Below are 16,578 nucleotides of genomic sequence, written 5' to 3'. Positions count from 1 at the left end.
CCACTCATTGGAGAACAGAAGAAACACAGACAAGACTGTGTCTTGGTGGCAGAATATGGGAAATATATCTAAAGCTATCACAATCATATAGAGTTATTTAAATGTCACAACAAAGTTTTGCAACCTAAAACTATAAGTGACTCAAGCAGTTCTGGCTAAGTTCAAATAGTGCTTGTTATCCTTCCTCTAGTATCTCTTCTTGTTTTTCCTTAGATGGCACTGTCTTCAGGAAGCTCTCTGTAGTATTTACTGCAATTATCATGTCTGCCTTGAACTCTTCATCTCCCTGCTCTATTACCACCCATCCCACCTTTGCCAACTCTTAACCATCTCATTATCTTTATTATCTACCTCCTCCATTACTGGGAGAGCATTATGAAGTTAGTGTTCTTCTCTACATATATACCAGTGACTGGTGTATAGAGTAGGCAATAATACAGAGCAGTGGAATGAGTGAAAGAAACATTGAATGACTCTCAACAATCCTTGTTGCTAGAGGTAGGAATTCTGAATATCTACATTATATTTTCATATTAGAGTTTATCACAAAAACAGGCAAATGATGTCTGTATTAGCATATACCTCAGGCAAAATATAATGTCTAGTCTCGGCTCAATCAACTACCTATGCAGGTCATTTCATGTCATTTGGTTGTCAACTCTCACAGCATAAATATATGAATGGCATTTTTAAAAAGATGAATGATCTGTGATAATATTTTAAAGTTGTGAGATCTTAAATAAATGTCTGTATTATTCATCTTAAAAACTGAAATGTCTGGGTCAATGGGTTAATATTCCTTATGACAAAAATAATTAGAACTGAGAAGTGTACTATCTTACATGGGATACTTGTTCTCTTCCAAGCAAGTCCAGAGCTTAGGCTTAGTTCTGGTTTACTATATTGGAGGGAATATTTGGCTTTGTTATTCTCACTGACTGATATCCTGTCTGATTTCACTACTCGTTTGAATCTACTCACAAATAAATAAATAATCTGGACAAGTAACATACAAATTAGTTCATCAATTGCTGAGCATCAAATTTTCCCAAATATTAACAACTTAATACAATGCATGATGGTCCTTCTTTGAAGATTCCTTTTGAGGCTGCTTTATGACTATTTGTTTCCACTATAGTCTAGAATTTCTGACCAGTCTAGACCTCCTGCTTTCAAGATGGACCACAGACATGACTGTGGTTGAACATCTGTGTCTATCTGTGTACTCTTCTCCACAGGGTTTATTGAGTATTTTTTTAATGGTGGCCTGGCATTGTCAAAGTAACTAATCTGAGAGAGAGAGAGAGACAGAGAGAGAGAGAGAGAGAGAGAGAGAGAGAGAGAGAGAGAGAGAGAAGCCTCATTCAGTTTCCTGAATCGCAGGAATCTGTCACTTCTGCCCCATTCTGCTTATTGAAAAGTCACAAACATCTAGTCCACATTCAAAGAGAGAAAAATTAAGCCATATTCAATGTGTGTGTGTGTGTGTGTGTGTGTGTGTGTGTGTGTGTGTGTGTGTGTGTGTGTGTGTGTTTGCTTATGGGAGTGCATAAGAAGTCCAGGTGTCAACCTCAAATATCATTACTAAGGACCTGTTCACCACATTTCTTGAAACAGAGTCTCTCACCAGCCTGGGACCCACCAAACAGACTAGGTTGCCTGGACTTGCCTGCCAGACATCCATTTAGCCCTCTGTCTCTGTCCCTTGCACTGGGATTATAATCACATGGCACTGTGCCCAGTGATTGACTTGAGTGGTGAGGACTGTTATTTGGTCATCATACTTATAAGACAAGCCCTATAACAATTGAGCCTTCCTCCCAGTTCTAACCTCTAGCTTGGTAAACATCTTGATATTGTTACATTGGTTTGTATAACCATCAGATAATGACTTTGTTCTGATCAGGGCAGTACCAGATATTCACTATTTCCAATCTTTCTCCATTTTATTTGTGTAGCTCACTCTAAGTAAAATGAGATACCCGTAAAATGAGATACCCAGTGGTTACAGTTTACAAGCTTTGAAAATGAAAAATTGGTGAAAACTGTGTGAAGACATGTTTTTAAATTTCAGTTTGAGGGGTACCACTCTTAGATTTTAGTTCAAGCAAATTTCAAGTATTTACTGTCACTGTCTGTTACCTATATAGTCGATTTGGGGAGGTACTATGAGTTTGTATACATGTGTTGCTTGTCAGAAAGACAATTCCTTTATTCTCAGAATATTTAAATTTCAGTATCACTGTGGGGAAATTTCTGTTTAAACTTTCTAAGCAATATAATCCCTTAGACCACAGTGAGGCGCCTGCTACAATTGATTGTTTTCTTTCTGCATTCATCTGCAGCAGACAACAGTACATGCTATTGTTCCTTTCTCCCTCAAATTGAAAGAGAAGAGACTGAGGAAGTGGGGTGGAGGAGGGGTGCCCAGAAGGAGAGAGCAGACCTTGCTGAGAAAGTAGAAATACCCCCCCACCACCACCACCACTTCTGTTTCATTATGCTTTTAACATTTTGGGAAGTGGCCTGCTATAAGCAGTTAGTTTGCGCTCTCAGGGATTTTAAGGATGTTGTTCAATTGATTTTAATCGAGCTGTGGTGTCAGGGAGGAACCTTCTATACAAGCCATTCTTTTGTTAAAGGATTTCAGTTTTTGCCTACTCCTTTTCTGAGTGGATCTACAATGCTGACACAATCAAGGCTTTCAACCATCCAAACACTTTCTTCCATGCTTTCAGTGAACTTTTGTTCACTAACAAACTACAAACCACCTTTTTGCCAAAATAGAGGACTTATTCCATTTTTTGAGAGTGCATATACTATATCAAGTTCTGTAAGTTTAGCATTGGTTTCCTATTCAGAAAATTGTCAGTGGTATTAGCAGGAGAAGTGGAAGTTGCTAAAGTCTTTAATTTACATAGTCAGGGTTTTTTTTAAATAATATAACACATTATTATATGTGTTATATAATATGAAGAAATATATTGAGGGAATAAAAAGGCAATTTTTGAAGTGTCATGACTTCATTTTTAATCTTTTTGTCTCATTCATTTGTTTCCTGTACTTTGTTAATTTAGTTTGATTTAGTATTTAGTTTTGAACACAATGTGAAAGATTGTTCTGACACTTTCAGATTTTCGTATTTGCTTTTACTTGAGTTTTAACATATGCAAAAGTGCATATGAAGAACATGGTACTGTTGCTTTGACAATGTTATGTCATATAAGTAACCTCACTTATCCTGTAGAAGTAAGGTGGATATCACATGCCTGCTATGCTACACATGTAGAGCATAGATGTAGGAGAATCAAGGAACCAAAGTCATCTTCAAAAACAAAGTGAGATGGATGCCAATCTTGGCTAAAGCATTATCTCACAAAACCAACCAACCAAACAAACAACATTCTAAAGAGTGTATGTAAGTTTCAATTTTACAATAAGACATTGGATACAGTGTGTGTATGTGTGTGTCTGTTTTGTGTGTGTGTGTGTGTGTGTGTGTGTGTGTGTGTGTGTGTGTGTACACAAGGAGAACAACTTTAATCCTGAAATGTGTGACGAAGTTTCCTTAACAGCCTGGGTGTCATTCATATGTGTTTGTGTATGTACATATGTGAGCTGAGTGTGTCTGCATGTATGTTTGTGTATATGCATATGTTTATTACATGTCTATGTGTCTGTGTGTAGGAAGTGAGAATAGTGCCAACACTGAGCTATGTGACATAGTGTTCTTACCCACATGGATGAATTAAGAGATGTTTAGTAGATTAGTATAGCAGAGGTCCTGGGCTTTTCCTGAGAAGATTAGATCTTGTGGACTCTTAAATAATGAACTGTTTGTTTACTGAAAAATAAAGCTTGCCTGGAGATCAGAGGGCAGAGCTAGCTACTAGTTAACCATGGGGACTCAGCATTTGGGAGGCTCACAACTTTAGTTCAGCACTTGGCAGGCTCACACCTTTAATCTCAGCACAAAGGAAGCAGAAAAGAAGTGATAATGCAGGGCAGAGAATGGTTCTCAGCCCTTTCTAGGGAAGGAAGAGACAGGTAGGAATCAACTGGCTGCTGATTCCTGTTCTCTGATCTTCCAGGATTTTATTGAGTAAGATTAAGTTGATAAATACTCCAATGAACAGATTAATTCACTGAGAGACTCACAATCTGAATAGATTAGAAAGAGATTGTGGACTATCCACCTAGCCTACTTCAACCAGGTTGGTCACTGGTACTGGTCCTCAGGAACTGTGTGTTTTCCTGCTGCCATACTGTTGCATCTCCTCTGTGACATGAAGTGATCAACCCCACAAGAATATTAAACTTGACTAATAGCACATATAAACAGTGCAGAAAATTCCCAAATGCCCAGGAAATTAAAAAGAAAAATCAGTGATTTTTCAAAAGGAGATTCTTCACTTAGAAGTATAAATGACAAAGACTCTTCAAAGTCTGGTCCATATTGATGAAGCCATTCTGAACCTGTTTTTCATCCTCAACTCTTTGAGGGTTCACTTCCCTCCCTGGATACCTGTAGGGTCCCACATAAAAGCCAAGCATACAAACCTAGAGTGTACTGAGATCTTAATTAGACATTTATGTACAAATTGGCACTTTAAAATGAACATTTGCTTATATTCCCCATATTTTATAATATATACACATATTTCCATATATATTATTACAACATTTAATGATAAGTGAAAACAATCTGTTTTGCCCTCTTCACAAGAAAGTGAAACACTGTTTTCTCTTAAATAGTTTCTAAATTTAAAATGTCACCATTTTCATTCACTTTTTTTTCCAATGTGAGAGAAAGTCTCATCATAACACAGCTTAGTCTCAAACTTACTAGGTAGGTAGCACAGGTTTATCTCAAAGTTAGTATGCAGCCCAGGCTAGCCTGGAGGTAAGTCTTCCTCAGCCTTCTGCATGATAGGAAAAAAATTGCTATCTAGCTGGCTTTTATTCATACAGGTTTCATGATTGGAAATAAAGGGAATAAAGTGGTTACCTAGAAAATGTATTTTAAAGTATATCTCCATCATTAAATGGCATTCTATCATTTGCTCATGTGTTCATAAATAAACATTACCAAAACACAACAAAAAAACCCAAAACAACAAAATACCATTACATAGGGTTTATGAACAGATAAAATAGATAAAATACTATGGGAAGTACAATTTCTATAATTTCAAGACCTTATTTGCTAATTATACAAACTTTAAAAGACATATTAAGGGTGAATTTGAATTTTTCAAATGGTATAAGGTTTTGTTATGCTCCTAGACATATCCTGATGTTTGGAAATATAAACAGTTTTTATTTCTCAGTTCTTGTAATATAATACAGAAATTGATGAGCTACACAGGACCACATGGGCTCATCCACAAAACAAAAACCCATCAATAAACATCACTTCTGTATGGGGTCAGCTAGTTCTGGCTTACAGCTCACAGGAAGCTCTGGCTAAGAGGAAAATTCGGATTTCAAAACAAAATTCATAAAGTGGTGCAGCATAGTTGACAGTTTTATAGGAAAAACATTCTGCCTATGTTTTAAGTCCTCCATAATACTGTACAAAAGGGATGGAAATAAGACTTGATCATTAGAATTTGCCCAAAAGATACAAGTGAGTGATTTCAAAACTGGTCAGATGACCAAGACATAGTTTCCATTTTCACGCTGCAAAATCAGATAAGCTAGAAATGCTTCTCACTGGCAAATGTGAGTCCTTTACCTCAGAGCTGCAATAGAGCTCAGGAAAGAATCAAATAGTCGTACAATCCACACAAAGCCAAGAACTGATAACTAAGTGAAGTTAATTGTAATACAAGCACCAAGTGTCTAATCTGAATAATCATAAAAGTATGTTTTTTTTGTTAAAAATTAAGCAAAAAATTCACAGCAATGCTCAGCTTGAAAGTGTCTTGCTAATAAAACAGTAACTTTGCTAGGCTTTTAATAGATCTTAATTAATCAACTACTAATCAATAAGATTCTGCCTCACCACAGAATCACTGCACTTACCCATGATGGTTAAGGCTGTAGCTTTTTTTAATTCTTCCTTCATTGACTCTATTACTTCTAAATTACCACCATCCAGGTTGCATCGGTTTATGGTTCTATTTCCAGAACTGATCCAATAAAGCTTATTCTCCACATAGTCTATTGAGAGACCTGTAATTAAATTAAACAACTGAAACACAATAACAGTCACTCAAATTGCAATATTCACTTACCATCTTCTGATTGGAGGGGAAAGTAGGTTGAAAGTTCACAGTTTGGTTTTAGAAAATAAGACTTGGCTAATAGCAGGTTAGATATATGGTGTCTTCACTAACTGAGGGACATTAGACTTTTTTAGGCAACTTTGAAGTAGCCAGTGATGAAAGTAACAGTGACATTTTACAGATAAGGAAAGGAATACCCAGGAAACTAAGAAATCTGTGTTCTCAGCACACCACAGACATATGCATTGCTGGCATGTCCCACACAATCACAGTTCACACTGATACAATGTTTCTGTACTTCCATGTTGGCCACGTAGAGCACTGTGTGCAGGTTGTGGACAGATACTTATGTGTGGCAAGAAACTGGTCCTGAGATCAGTCACATGTATGAACAAACCACATTGTCTTCCAAATCAATCAAACATCAGAAAGATGACCAAAAGAGATAAAAGAAAGCAGAAGGTTGAAAAACTGACAAGAGTTTAAGTGTGCTAAGTGGGTGAGCTGTTACTGGGCTGTTGTCAACTATGATGAGTCACAGCCAGAGTGGATTAAGGAGTTAGAGTCATTTCACACCAGGAACCACCCAGCTCATCTGCATGAAGGTTCACCTGTGGACTGTCTCAGTTCTTAGGACAAGCTGGAAGTTTTTCCATAAACAACAATTCAAAATGTCAGGCACTGTGGAAATGTAGTTTTAGACATTTTTTTTTCCTGAAGGCCACAATTAGGACATTAATTATAACTACTAAGAAAATAATTAGTTGGAAAAATAACAACAACAAATAACAATAAAAATAATAACACATGTCAGGTATGATATTTCAGGATGAAAGTCTTCATAATGCAGTTTGTTTAAGAAAGTCTGCATGTCCCTTCTACAGATTCTATGCCACCTGGGCATGCCATGTCTGGTCAAAATCAGATAATATGAACATATTTTCAAAATTGGCTTCTGCTTAGGCATCTGTCTGGTGATGTTAAGGAATTAATTAGACACATATAAAGTTATAGAGAGTCCTGTCTATAATGTGCAGTTTGTATATGCTGATGAACATTCAAAACGGCATGTGACAATCAAGCCAAGGCCTCAGAGAGCTGTATTTTTACATGGCTGTTTCTGCCCTCAAGGTCCTCAGCTGAACTTAATGTTGGCATTTTGCCCTTGGTTTGAATTTGAGAACTGTTACAAGTACACACAGGAAAACCTCTGTTAGGCTTCCTAAGATGTAGTGTCTGAAGGCAGTACATCATATTGTGACCTCTTTATCTATGGACTCACGGGACACATTTCTTTCAGGGCTATGTGCCAGAGAAAGCTATATATGGCAAATATAAAATTTTAACTGATCATATTTCTGTCTTGGCTTTGGCTTGGAAAAAAACCAAAGAGTTAGATTTGTGAGCCATCACCAGTAGTCGTAAAAGGATTGCATCTACACTATCAGTTTTAGTCTAGCATTGATAGACTAATCTATTATTCTCTTTCTCCTGCAATATTGAAATCAATACTCTTGTCTAGCCTTTCTTAGAGAATGTATTTAAGTTCCTTTAATCTCCTTTTTGGAGGGAAGGTAAGCTTTCATATTGAACATGTATGACTCCAAATTAACCCACAATGACTGACTGAACTTCTCACCCACTGCATTCTCCCCAGCCTCTTGAGTATTTGTTGCACAAAGTGTAGGAAGTGATAATAGGACCACTGAATCCCCGGCTTTATTATTCAGTCTCTGCTTCTGGACAATATGTGCACACAGGAAAGGGAGTCTGTCACATCTGATTGTGTGGTACCCACAGATGTTAATCTTTAGCAGAAAATGGATATTTAATGAAATATATACCTAAAAGGAAGTTAAGGCATACTCACAAATAAACAATTTATTTTTAATTACACATATAACTATTTATTTTTGTGGTATACAGACTGAATCACAAATTGGGCAAGTGGTTTACCCTGAGCTACACCCTCTGTACTACCAGCTCACTGACTCTATTGCTTTGACAGGGTCTTGTTATGCATCCCAGGATGCCCTAAAACTTGAAACCTCCTGCCTAGACCCTTTTAAATACTGAAATTAAAAGTGGAGCCCAGGTATCTGGTGGTGTGGGAGATAGTTCAGACAGTAAAGTGTCTGTCCTACACATTTGAGGACCTCAGTGTGATAATCAGAGCCCAGGTAAAATGACCATGTGTCATGATGTGTACTTATAATCCCAGTGATGCAAAGACAGAGACAGATAAATATATGGCCTGCCCAATCTTATTGGCCAGCTACAGACATGTGAGAGATCCTGTGCCTATAATCACGAGGTCTACAACTAAGGTGGACCTCTAGACAGAGACATGTGCACAAATGTGCTTATAAACTCAAACTCATATACATACTCACACATACCTGCAATAATAAAATAAAAGTGGGGGTCAAAATGTCTAGTGCAATGTAATTTTAAATATTTATTACTTATACCCAAACCATACCACAAATAAAAGGAAAAGAAATGATTCACTATATCTACTTATATGACTTAAGTTTTCACACATTTCATGGGGATTAAACAGTTCCATATTAGTGGCTTTAAAATTCCAAAATTTCTAGATTAACCTATGTACGTATTAGATAATTTCCACCCAGATGATACCTATATCTTCCCTCTGGTTAAGTAGCTAAGGATATCATTATATGTGTGTATATTGTTAAGCATATTCATTTTTTTGTTCTTATTTTTTTCTTTTTGCAAATCAGAGTTTCTCTTTGTCACCCTTGATGTCCTGAAACTTGCTCTGTAGACTAGATTGGCCTTGAACTTACAGATATCCTCCTGCTTCTGCCTTCTGAGTGCTTGGATCAAAAGTTTGGCCCATAATTTTCTTGTTTAAAAAGTAGAATTTAAATTCTGGACAACTTCTATTACTAATTTAAGACACTGGAAGAATGATCAAGCAACAGCTCAGCTGGCAAAGGCACTTGTATGAACTGACTTGTGAACTGAGTCTGATCACACACAAAAGAAAGGGGAGGTTGGCTCCATAAAATTGTCCTCTGACTTCCACACTGGAACCATGGTATATACACCATTGCACACATATCATGCATGCACAAACAATGATTAATTTTCAAAACTTAGTATATACTGATGTGTTTTCAGAAACATGTGACTTACTGATATTCATGTTTGTACATCATAATATTTTTCTTGTCAGCATTATATACTGAAACCCTAGCATCATTGAAAACTAAATTGACATATATACTTACAGAAACAATTTCTGGATCATAATATTTTGTGCTAATACTTCAAAGGATAAATCATTAAACAGTGAAGTAATAGCCATTTGCTGTGGCCAAACATAGTCAATGGTGCTAGATGTGAAATCAATTGCAGTGAGAAAATAGGTCAAATGTGATAATGTTTGTAAAACTTTCCTGGAATGTGTATAGCGGATTATAAGCATGCTGCAACTTTACAGATAAATGGATCACCCAGATAGATTAAGGTAGCCAATCAAACAAAAGCTTGGCCAATAAAGTGTGATGCTTTGCTTATTATTTTACTGCAATAAAATAAGTAAAAATGTTAAAAGAATCTCTTAGAAAGTACACAATATCATTAGAGTCTCTTTCTATAAAGTATTTATTAAGATCATGTGGGTCTGTTTACCAGAAAAGAAAACCTAGATTAAGTAACACATTAAGAGAAATTAAGAACAGTCATCACCTAACTTGAAAAATATTATAAAAACTAAAATACTTACCTTTTCCTAACTTTCCTGGCAATAGCTGAATTGATATCTATGCTTGCTTTTTCACATCCCTTAATATATTCTAAATAAACTTCCTTTGTATATTATTGAACATCTCCATTTAGGGGGCCATATTAATTTCTGAATGAATGTAATTTTCCAAACTAATGTAATTTTTCATATAACAGTTATGATACATTGATAGAGAAAATTGTATGATACTTTTAAATAACATTTAACTTCATATTTCCTTAACATCAGTAATGTGTTTTAAGTAATGTAACAATGATAACTACATTGTTTCTTTATTTTCTGTTTTAAAGACACAAAATTAAATCAGTATGTAAAGGATCACAATTAAATGATAGTTTGTTTAAAAAAAAGGTATTTTTAATATTAAGAATTTGGAGAAGTGGAAATTTCCTAATATTTTCCATCATATACCAAATTTTACTTCAAAGTTCTTTTCTCTGAATCTGAGTTATCATTATCTGTAACACTATTAAAAACACTGAAACCCAGATATGATCCTAAAAGTTCAAACTCAGATACATAATTATTAGTCCTGTAACTGTGACATCTTGGAGGATGACACTGTGGGAGCAACACAAGCCTAACTGCATGTCCACTTCATCTTCACGGACCACACTATACCTCCTAGGAACACATTAATGTTAACTTTAATGACTGTACTGCTGATGAAACCCAAACATTCTCTCTGCAGAGACTCTATTCTCTGTTAAGTGATAACAATATAAGGGGCAATTCTGCAGTGGTGTCCCTGGGTAGACTTATTTCCCCAGGCCAGTTAGCTTTGAGCAGTGGATATTACTTGACTGGTAAAGTGCTAATCACATGAGAAGAAGGACTGGGACCACACCTAGCACCCATTTAAAAAGCCAGGTGTCATGGAGCACTTGTAATTTCATGATTGGGAAAGTGAAGACAGGCAGATTGCTGGGGATAGGGGCTCGCTTGCCAGCCAGTAAAGTGTAAACCATGAGCTGCGGGTTCCGAACAGAGACCCTGTCTCAAAAAGCAAGGTGGCCAGTTCCTGAGGAATAATATCCAGACAAAATACTCTCCACAATCACATGCACAATAACACACACACACACACACACACACACACACACACACACACACACACACAGTATATATATATATATATGATGATGCCCCTATTTCTCAGTAAAGGCCTGGTATTCATTCTACTCAAGTTTTCTTATATACATTTAAAGATAAATCCTGTTGAAAACTTGCACACATTTCACTGCTAACTTCAGATGATTTATTTACTCTGAATATATTGCCCTTATCAAGCATACTAGCAAATGAATATAATCCCAATTCTCAAGAGTATGAGTCATGATAGCATTTAAGGCCAGCCTGGGCCCTTGCTCAAACAGGATAAAAACAGAACAAAGAATCATCTACATAATTATGCATAGTTTTTTGTTATAAAAAAACTTGTCAGCATTTTGCTGTGAAAGGTGGTAAAAGTCATATTTGCACCTGGAGAAAGCATTTGTAACCCACACATCCAACAAAAGGCAAATATCAATAATGGAAGCATCAGATTCAATAGTCTAAGAAGTTCCAAAAACACATGCTAAGACTCAAACAGAAGATGACACACAGATGGCAAATAGGCCCATCAGAAGATGTTCTATGTTATAAGAAATTCAAATTTGGATTATAATGAATACTATTATGCATCAGAATGGCTGAACTAAACGTTACTGAGGAAGCTAAGTGCTAATCACTGACATGTTTTAGTTGGGCATATGAAATCCTAGAGCCACTGTGGAAAACCAACTGGACTAGCTTTAAAAGCCAAATATAGGCTTGACCCAATGGCTCAGTTGCAAAAGGTCTGGTCCCACAAGCATGATAACAGAGGTTACAAGCCTCAGAACTCAGGACATCTTTAATCCCAACACCATCAACAAGAGACCTTTCCCCAGTAAATAATGTAGAGAGTGATTGAAGAAGACAACCAGTGTCTACTTCAGCCCGCACCCACACACACACATTCACTCACAAGCATCTATACACAAAAGTGTGCTCACACAAATGAAAACCTACTACACACATAAGAAGGGAAAAACATAAAACTTAAGACTATTGTTACCAAATGACTCAATAATTGAATGCCTGGAGATTTATGCCAGAAAATAACCAAAGTTTACAAACAAAAACTTGTACTAGAATGTTTATAGTGATTTAATTATAAATCGCAGAACTGTAACTGCTGAAGTTTCCCTAGGGTTATAGAATGCTACACAAACAAAACCAAAAGCAAATTGCTATTGCAAATAAACAATGTCAGGTGTTCCATAGTAAGAAATCTGCAATGAAAATCCAGTCTCACTGGGAGGTGGTGGAGAGCATTTAATCCCAGCACTCAGGAGGCAGAAGCAGGCAGATTTTTGTGAGTTTGAGGCCAGTCTGATCTACAGAGGGAGTTCCAGAATGGGCTCCAAAGCAACACAAAGAAACACTGTCTCAGAAAAAACACCACACATACACACACACACACACACACACACACACACACACACACACACACACACACACAGAGAGAGGAAGGAAGGAAGGAAGGAAGGAAGAAAGAAAAGGAAATCCATCTCAGAAGATTGCATGACCACACTAGAAAGCATCATTTCTATATGGGGAAACAGAGGTCCTATGGCAACAGGGAAATAGGGTTAATTATAAAAGTATGAATTGAAGAACTATACAGCCATGGACACACAGAATAGGATTGTATAAACCAAAATGAATAAGCACCAAGAGACACCAGCAGAATTAAGAAATTTGAGTAAGATAGATAAACTCTATTACAATCACTATCTTGGTTGTGTCATTGCATTGTTGATTCTTCCTAATTTTTCAATTGGAAAACCTTGAAAAAAGTGTACAGGAGAGCTGTCTGCATTAAGTTTAATAATTTTGAGACTATATTTACATAATGTCCTGACTTCATTTACTCCTTTCAAATTTTCCTTGTTTCCTCTCCTCTCTCAAGTTCATGACTTACATTTCCCTAATTTGTATTACATATATATGAATATTTAAAGTATACATAGGAATTCTATCTTCGTATGTTACTTGTGTGTGTATGTTTTTTCAGGGTTCACTCTTTAGTACTGTATTACAAATTGACATGCTCTGCCTTAAAAAAAAAATTATCTTCTTTTGCTCTCTCAGCATTTCTCTCTTTTTTTTAATTTCTTTTTTCTAAATTTTTTAATGTTTTATTATTTTTTCTTATTTTACATATTGATCCCAGTTCCCTCTCCTTCACTCTCTACCTCCCTCTCTTCCTCCCTCACATCTCCCCACCACCACCACCAACACTTTGCCTCCAGTTCTTTATCTACGGTTGGTTGATGCCTTCTGTCCTTTCCCTTTCTATATTCTCACGTGTGTAGTCCTACCATAGTTCAGGTTCATGTTCATATTTCAGGAGTGTTTCTACTCTGACATTACTATGAAACACAATTTCACAGCAAATTTCCTGGTCCTCTGACTCTTAAAATCGTTTTGCCCTCTTCTGCAATGTTTCTGGAGCCTGGGTTCAAGAGTTGTAGTTTACATGTTTCCACAGTGACTGGGCTCCACAAACTTGCATCTTGATTGGTTGTGGTTGTAGTCTCTGCTGATTGCAAAGAGAAGTTTTATTGATGAGGGGTGAGAACTACTCTTATCTGTGGGCATAAGGATAAAAAATTATAATGTAGTTAGGCAATATGTCAGTTTCGTAAAGAAGAGGTTTTAGATTCTCCTCTAGGTTACATGACACTTCACTAGCTCCAGGGAGGCAGATTTCCAGTACCAGTCATGTTTTCCCTATTGTTGAGTGCACTTCACATCCAATTAGAAAGCCATTGATTACCACCAAGGTATGCATACCACTTCTATACCCTTATAGTGCCATGCTGGTCATTGAGGTTCATAGGCATCACAGCTGGATAGACTATTCATTGCTTCCCCTTTTTAGCAGCCTGCATATTACTTTCTGGTACCATGAAAACTAGTCCTCAAGATTGGAGGCTTTTAGTTTAGACAAAACTCCATACCCTGGGTTGTGTAGTCAAAGTGTGTAGTATCTTTAGCACCTGGGACTTACCTTCCACCTCTGGGTGGGGTAGTGTGTGCGGCAAGCAAGGGCAATAGCAATAGCATGTAATGTTTGCCAAGTTTCTTGGAAAACCATAACTAAAAGCTCAAAAGATGATTTTTCTGCATGATTTTTTTTCAGGTACTAGTGTTAGTTACTTACATTCCATGTCTTCATTTACAATATTTTATAGGTGGCAAATGTCTTGATTTTCTTTCTTTTTTACTGAAAATTGACTTTTTCAAGCAACAATTTTTATTAATGCACTTGAGTTTCTCATAAAATGTTTGAATTTTGAAAAGCACACCATCAATTGACTAAAGTAATCTAATCTAACTTTTCCTGGACAAAACCATTCTCCTCTTGCCCTGTGATATGACCTATATTAAGTTCTAATCAGTATGTGTAGCATTTCTGGGAAGAGTCCATGGACTGATTCTTCATGTATATCTTATCAGGCTAAGATTCAGATTATTTCTATCATACTCATGTAAATCATTTTACTTGCACAATTTATTGTTTATATCTAGGCATATTTATTGTTTACATCTAAGTGACTGACAAACATATGCCTTGTAGAAATAACAAATGAAAAAATTGAAAACCAGTATCAATGAGGATGCTTTTACATTTGTTTATGAGAACTGTTTTAATTTAAAAGCATTTTAACAGTTTTTATAGCTATAGTTTTACATACAAGGCTATATTTTATTGCTTAAGTAATTCAAAAATAAAGATTTTAAAACACTGTTATGTCATTCTAAATTTTTAACATTTTAATTCCTAAACATCTAACAAGTATTCTTCCCAGTTAATCTTACCCCTACCCCCTGAATATTCATATAGAAGACTCAGTGTGTACACATCCCATGCTTATTCATAACTTACTAGTGCTCTCCTCCCCTCAAAGAATAAGGGGAGCTCCCCTTCTGTTATTTTTTTCAGGTGTAAATCTTGTTATTCTTTTATATATATATATATATATATATATATATATATATATATATATATATAATTTTACATTACCTCCATGTATGATTGTTTTGCTCACATGTGTGTCTGTGTACCCTATGTGTTCCTGATGCCAGAGGAGGGCACCAGCTCTCCTGAAACTGGAATGGCAGACTGTTGTCAACGACTAGAGTATATGGGTCCTAGGAGTCAAAGCAAGGTCTTCAGCAAGAACAGTTGGTGCTCTTAACCACTGAGTCATATTTGTTTGTGGTTTTGTTTGTTTGTTTTTTACAGCTATAGTGTACAAACCTAACACTGCAGTGTATGTCGTCCCTCCTTTTATTTAACCAGGTAGTGACTATTTATGACTAGTTTTAAATGACTTGATCATACCCTTTTGGCTTTTTTTTTTTTAGTGTCCAGACTATACTTTTATTCTTTGTGTAGCTGTTTTTAATACTCTGTTTATTTTACTTTTATGTTTTGCTTTTGTTTTTTTGTGTGTATTTGTTTGTTTCACCATAGGGTTTCTCTGTATTACATTGGCTATCCTGGAAATGACTCTGTAAACCAGGCTGGCCTTGAAACCACAGAGATCTGCTTCCCTCTGCCTCCCAAAAGCTGTGATTAAGGGCGTGTGCCACCATGCCCAGCTACTCTATTTCTTTTTTAAGATCATTATCCCTTTTCTTTTCTTCCCCAAGCCTACCTATAATTTTCAACACATAGTAAACCATTTAGAACCCCCTTTTCTTCTGTCTCTACTGTATCTCTCTCTCTCTCTCTCTCTCTCTCTCTCTCTCTCTCTCTGACTACATGAGTCTTATTAACTGAATAACATGGCTAAAATTAAAGCAGACATTTTAGCTGTTGGCTTTCCAACATATTGGGGGTATGATTACTGCAAGCACTGGGAGATGTGCTCACTGCATCAACTCTTGTCTATGCTGCCATCAAGCAGCTTGTAGCACACTGCCATAAACCTTTTTTGAGTATATGAATAAAAGCTAAATCTGCTATGCAACATGCTGTTCTGTTTGGAGATGCAGTCACTGCTTTGGCTTTTATTTTTTATTTATTTTTATATCTTTATATTGTCTAATAAATAACATTAATGGGTTATCTTCAGGGTTTTGGCCGCTAGGAAAATATTTTTAATTATATATTACTTTTCCTTAATGGAAAAATGACTTTCTCGAGGATAGGTATGATTGCTTGACTTCAGTACCTGGAATTTAGAATATGCCATATAACATAGTTTCTTTATTTTTTTAAAGTAAGATTTTATTTTATGTAAGAATTGAACAATGAGTAAATGAATAATAACAGTGTATAGCAAGTGCAAATTATTGTCTGTATATATTAATAATTATATTGTATTGGAAAGTTATCTGGCTAGTGTTTCTATTTTAATATTTTGGCATTTTTTAGCTTGTATATTAATTATATTTTATACATAAAAGTGAGTTGCTGAGGAGTGAAATGTCAGAAATAACACATCATCATATTGAGTAGAAAATACT

The 16,578-nt window shown here is 36.0% G+C and overlaps 1 protein-coding gene across 1 annotated transcript in view; it reads right to left on the bottom strand.

Moving 5' to 3' along the window:
- LOC127221898 (low-density lipoprotein receptor-related protein 1B-like) overlaps positions 1 to 16,578 on the bottom strand; it is a 224,389-nt gene that overhangs the window by 100,365 nt on the left and 107,446 nt on the right. The window contains exon 14 of the mRNA XM_051183851.1: positions 6,028 to 6,177. Within this exon, the coding sequence (XP_051039808.1) occupies positions 6,028 to 6,177 (150 nt within the window). The remainder of the gene's footprint in view (positions 1 to 6,027; positions 6,178 to 16,578) is intronic.

Source organism: Phodopus roborovskii, unplaced genomic scaffold, assembly GCF_943737965.1.
Source record: "Phodopus roborovskii unplaced genomic scaffold, PHOROB, whole genome shotgun sequence".
Taxonomy (NCBI): domain Eukaryota; kingdom Metazoa; phylum Chordata; class Mammalia; order Rodentia; family Cricetidae; genus Phodopus; species Phodopus roborovskii.
Note: the sequence above shows the minus strand (reverse complement) of the source record. Positions and strands in the feature narration are given on the sequence as shown.